The 5,111-nt window shown below is 61.1% G+C and overlaps 1 protein-coding gene across 1 annotated transcript; it reads left to right on the forward strand.

Moving 5' to 3' along the window:
• Positions 1-1,261: 1,261 nt before the first annotated feature.
• On the forward strand, positions 1,262-3,741 carry LOC112106274 (pancreatic hormone-like; the record flags this gene model as incomplete). Its single annotated transcript, XM_026662507.1, has 3 exons — positions 1,262-1,313; positions 3,333-3,520; positions 3,678-3,741. Coding segments are annotated over 3 exons (304 nt in total), but the record flags the coding sequence as incomplete, so codon positions are not given.
• Positions 3,742-5,111: the final 1,370 nt, after the last annotated feature.

Below are 5,111 nucleotides of genomic sequence, written 5' to 3' on the forward strand. Positions count from 1 at the left end.
GCCACCTGCTGGAGGAAAGTGCCCACTGACGGATGCCAGGTTCCTTCTGCAACTGCTGGCTATCGAATACTGCGTGCTGATGCGGTCGCCCCATCTCAAAACAGGTTTATTGGACATGGAAAAGGTTCAGAAAAGGGCAACAAAAATGATTAGGGGGATGGACCGGCTGCCGTATGAGGAGAGATGAATAAGACTGGGACTTTTCAGCTTGGAAAAGAGACGGCTAAGGGGGGATATGATTGAGGTCTATAAAATCATGACGGGTGTGGAGAAAGTAAATAAGGAAGTGTTATTTACTCCTTCTCATAACACAAGAACCAGGGGGCACCAAATGAAATGAATAGGCAGCAGGTTTAAAACAAACAAAAGGAAGTATTTTTTCACACAACGCACAGTCAGCCTGTGGAACTCCTTGCCAGAGGATGTTGTGAAGGCCAAGACTATAACAGGGTTCAAAAAAGAACTAGATAAATTCATGGAGGATAGGTCCATCAATGGCTATTAGCCAGGGTGGGCAGGGATGGTGTCCCTAGCCTCTGTTTGCCAGAAGCTGGGAATGAGCGACAGGGGATGGATCACTTGATGGTTACCTGTTCTGTTCATTCCCTCTGGGGCACCTGGCATTGGCCGCTGTCGGAAGACAGGACACTGGGCTAGATGGACCTTTGGTCTGACCCAGTGTGGCCGTTCTTACGTTCTTCTCTCCTCCTGCACTGGGGCTGGCTACAGAGTCCCATTTGCCAGGCTGTCTCTGACGGAGACCAGCGGGTCCTCCCCTGGGGCTTTTGTTTTAGTCTAAGGTAACGTAATCTATGGCCCCACTACCCCCTGCCCCTCCCCCAGCCCGAGCCTTAATTGACTGGTCTCTCCATGCACATGCAGGGAAGCTCCCACGTGGGTCTGAGAGCGCTGGGGGGAGAGACCCCTCTGCAAACACAAGGCCCCTTGGGTCAATGAAGCAGCTGAATGAGGGGGCTGGTGGTGGGAGCAGGGGATGGGACATCAGGACTTCTGGGTTCTAGGCCGGGCTCTGCCGCTGACTCACCGGGTGGTCTTGGGCCAGACACCTTCTGGCCCATCCTGGGTATCTTGTCGGTCCCCTTCTCCCCGGTGAAAGGTCTGGACCCCTCGTCCCCCTTGGCTCTCGGAGGTTGGTGGGAGCAGGCAGCTCTCTGCAGGGGGCTCGGAGGGTCGACTGACCTGGTGAAATATTAACCCCACCTCCCCTGGCGCTGAACAATGGACACCTGTTCCCACACAGGAGCTTGTCATGGGGGCCTCCCTGCCTCTGCATGGGAGCCCGCCCTTCCCAGGTGAGTAGGGTCCCAGAGCTGGGCTGGGGGAGGAGAGGGGGCACATTGGGGTGTCTCCAGTGGCCCCTCCCCCAGGGAGATGTCAGGGCAAGTCTGCCCTTAGCACATCATCGCAATGGGCATCTTCTGGAGAGCTGAGATCCTCTCCCAGCCGGAGACCCCCGCAGAGCCCAGATCTCACCCCTTGGGAGCATGGGGATCCTGGATTGCCCTGTATCTGTCTGTGGGGCGCCCCCTTCATAGCTCCTGGTTCCTCCCCAGAATTAAGCAAAGGGAAGAGACAGCCACCGTGCTAGGGAAACTGCTTGGGGAGGGGGGACCTCGACCCACTGCCCGGCAGGGGTGGGCGGCGCGAGCGGAGGGTGACATCAGAGCATCTGCCCAGAGCGGGGAAGCGATGACGCAGGGACAGGCGGGAGGTGGGGGCTTGGGGTGGGTGTAAGGGGAGATATAAACCTCTGGAGCTGGCTCCGGCAGTGCAGAACGCGGAGAGACTCAGCCAGGCCACCAGCACCCCTGTGTCGCACTGCGCCTCTGCACCGCACCCCGTTGGATCAGGGTAAGCACACGGGGCTGGGACTTGGGGCGCGGGGGGATTCAGTGGGAGGGGGGAATGGGTCCCTGCCCTCTCCTCCCCGACATGCAGCGGGCAAGCCTGCCAGCACCCAGCGTCGGTGCCCTCTGCCTAGGGCAGGGGAGTGTATCTGCGTTTGTGCCATACAGCGCCATGCACATCTGCGGCACAGACGCCCCATAGTTCTGGAGAGTGCCCTGGGATTCCCGGGGCTGGGAGGTGGAGGACTGGCTCAGGGGGTCTCCCGCACCCTCTCTCAGTACCAATGCAGGAAGAGCAGAGGGCGGATTTGGGGCAGCAGGGCTGGGGGCGTTGCTTGCCAGAGTGGCCAGTAGCTGGTGGGTCCTGGCGGGAGGGTTGGCTGCCTTCAGACACAAAATGTGACGTTTCCACCCTGGACAGACGGAGGGAGCGGCAGGGGTTTGGGATCTGGAGCTGGGGGGATGGAAATGTCTGTGCGTGTGGTGCTGGGTGTCTGGCCAGGTCTGTGTGAATGGGGGAGTGTGTCTGTGTGCGTGGGAGCATGCCGTGTGTCGGCATGTCTGAACGTACGTGTGTACGGGTGTCGGCATGCGCATCCCAGCGTGCGAGCACGAGGAGAGGCACATCTGTGAGTGGGGGTGCGAGCACAGATGTGAGCAGGGGCAGATAGCTATGCGTATGCCAGCGACTGCATGTATTCCCGTGTGTACATGCGTGTGTGTGTTTGTGTCTGTATGCACATACACGGACGGCTGGGCGTGTGTGTGCGCGTGTAGTGGTGAGCGCACGGCAAGTGCGTGCAGTCACGAGCCCAGGGCGCACGTGAATGTTTGTGCGTGCACTCACGAGTACAGGGCATGCGTGTGCATTTCCCACACAAGCCAGCACCCTCTCCTTACAAATCAGGCACCCTCCGGTGCTCTCCTCCTCCAGGGCTGGCTGGCATGGTCCTCCAGCCGCACCGCCTCCCAGTGGCCTCCCTGAGCCCTGCTGCTTCCCCTGGGGCCGGCCGCCACCCCTGGAGTAGTTGAGAAACCCAAGAGCTCGCCCGCTTCCCCCCTTGTTGTTCTGGGGTCCTACCGGCTTCTCTGCTGGGGCCTGCCCTCTCCTCCCTGCACCCATGGCATCCACCACAGCCGTTTCTATGGCAACGCGGCTGGATCCCCCTCTCCCCCGTCGCCAAGGGCCCCTCGAGCAGCCGTCCGTCCGGCTCACATTCAACATGGCACGAGCTCGCCCCGCTCCTCTCCACCTGCCTTCGCCCGTCCCCACGCTGGCACTGCCAGCCCGGCACTCTCCACGCTGGGGCCCCATTCAGCCTGTCTCTCTCCTCCCCCTGGGTGGTGTCCATGCCCCAGCTCTCTCTCCCCAGCCCCGCGCTGGCCTCCCCTCCAGTCCCAGCCCATTCGGGGGGCTGTCGCCTCGTCTCACCGGCGCACGCTCTCCCTTCTCTCCTCCCCCAGATGGTCGCCCCCTGCAGGCGCTGGGCTTCCCTCTTCTCCCTCACCTGCTGCGTGGCCCTGCTCCTGGGGCACCTGGGCAGCGCTGCCCCCATGCACCCCAAGTACCCCGGGGACGATGCCCCCGTGGAGGACCTGGTCCAGTTCTACAACGAGCTGCAGCAGTATCTCAACATGGTCACGCGGCCCAGGTAAGTGGCTCGGCTAAGCCGGGGGTAGTCGTCTGCGCGCCTCTGGCCTGGCCTCCCGGACAGACGGGTTTCCCAGTCCCAGCCCACGGCCCTGTCTCCCCTAGGGCCATCCCCGAAGCAATGACTGGCTGCATGTTTTTCTCCCCCGCCCCCCTAGATACGGCAAGAGATCCAGCAGCCGGATGCTCTGCGGAGACCCCTATGACCCCTCTGGATGCTAAACCCGCCAGGTAAGATCTGTTCTGGGAAGGAGCTCAGGAATGGGGCGTGCGTGCCTACTTGTTCATCTGTTACCGTCCGGTGACTGGCAGACCAGTAAGCCAGTAAGGGATGCCCTTCCCGCCAGCCCCATCCCACAGCAGGGGGGCAGCCGGAGCTGTGGTCTGTGGTGTTGGTGAGTCAGAGGGATTCGCTACCCTCTGAGTTCCTACAGAACATGCCCCAGCGTGGCGCTAGAGGGCCCTGTGCTCCTGGAGGGGCTGGTTTTCGGGTGGGGCATACAAGCCAGGCCCCAACCATGTGGCCGGGTTCCGAGCTGGGCGATCACCTTCTGCCTCCCTGTGAAATTTCTGGTGATCGTGTTCTTCTTCACCTCCTGCTCTAATCTGTTGTGCGGCAGGAGCTGTTGAGAAGCGGCCACCTTCCACCCCAGAGGCAGCTGCATTTCAGCAAGGGGTGGGGACAGAGACGAGGGCAGGAGGGGCTGGTTCCAGGTCAGTTACTTTGCTGGAGGACGAGGTGTCTGGCTGGTACCGAAGTCACTCTTGTGAGGGTGTCTCTGTCCGGCTTCACGAGAGTTCCTGGGCTTTTGCTCTGTCTCCCTGCCCTGCTCGGAGCCCCGTTCTGACCCCAGCTCACGGTTCACCGGGTGCCTGCAACAGGCCTTGGTTGTGGGCGGCAGCGGATGCACGGGAGAGGTTGGGGGGGGGGCTCAGAGCTCTGTAGTTGCAGGAAATATCACGGAGAGGTTTGGGGTGTGCCAGAATGGGCAGCAGCGTGGTGAGAGCAGGGGGCTGGGAGTCTCAGGACTCCTGGGTTCTATTCCCAGCCGTACCACTGGGCTGCTGTGTGACCTTGGGCAAGTCACTTCCCTTCTCGGGGCCTCAGTTTCCCCGTCTCTAGGGTGGGGATATCGATACTGTTGAGCCTCCAGGATCATTATGAGGCTGTGTCGATGCCTGTTTGCAAAGCGCCCGGATAACCCCCGGAAAAAGTGCTGCATAAAGACAGTGTTATGCCCACGGGCAGAGGAACATGGGCGGGGCGGGGGGCTTCGATTCAGCGTTCCCACTGTGCCCACTAGGTGGCACTGACAGACCATGTCTCTAGGATTGGCATCGCGCCCTCTGTGTGAGGAGGGAGCTGAAGGGGCTGCAGAGGAAGGAGACCAGGCCCCAGCCGCTGAACAAACCCTGCTCCCTGTTCAGCCTTACGGGGCCAGGTGTGGGGCTTTCCCCCGGGAAAGAACCGTGAAGCGAAAGGGACGCAGGGCTAAAATCAGACACGGCTCCTCAGCAGCATCATGGAGCAACCCCTGCAACCAGGCCCGGCTCCAGGGTTTTGGCCGCCCCAAGCAGCCAAACAAAAAAAA

This window comes from Terrapene carolina, unplaced genomic scaffold (assembly GCF_002925995.2).
Source record: "Terrapene carolina triunguis isolate 2854851 unplaced genomic scaffold, T_m_triunguis-2.0 Scaffold28086, whole genome shotgun sequence".
Lineage (NCBI taxonomy): Eukaryota > Metazoa > Chordata > Testudines > Emydidae > Terrapene > Terrapene triunguis.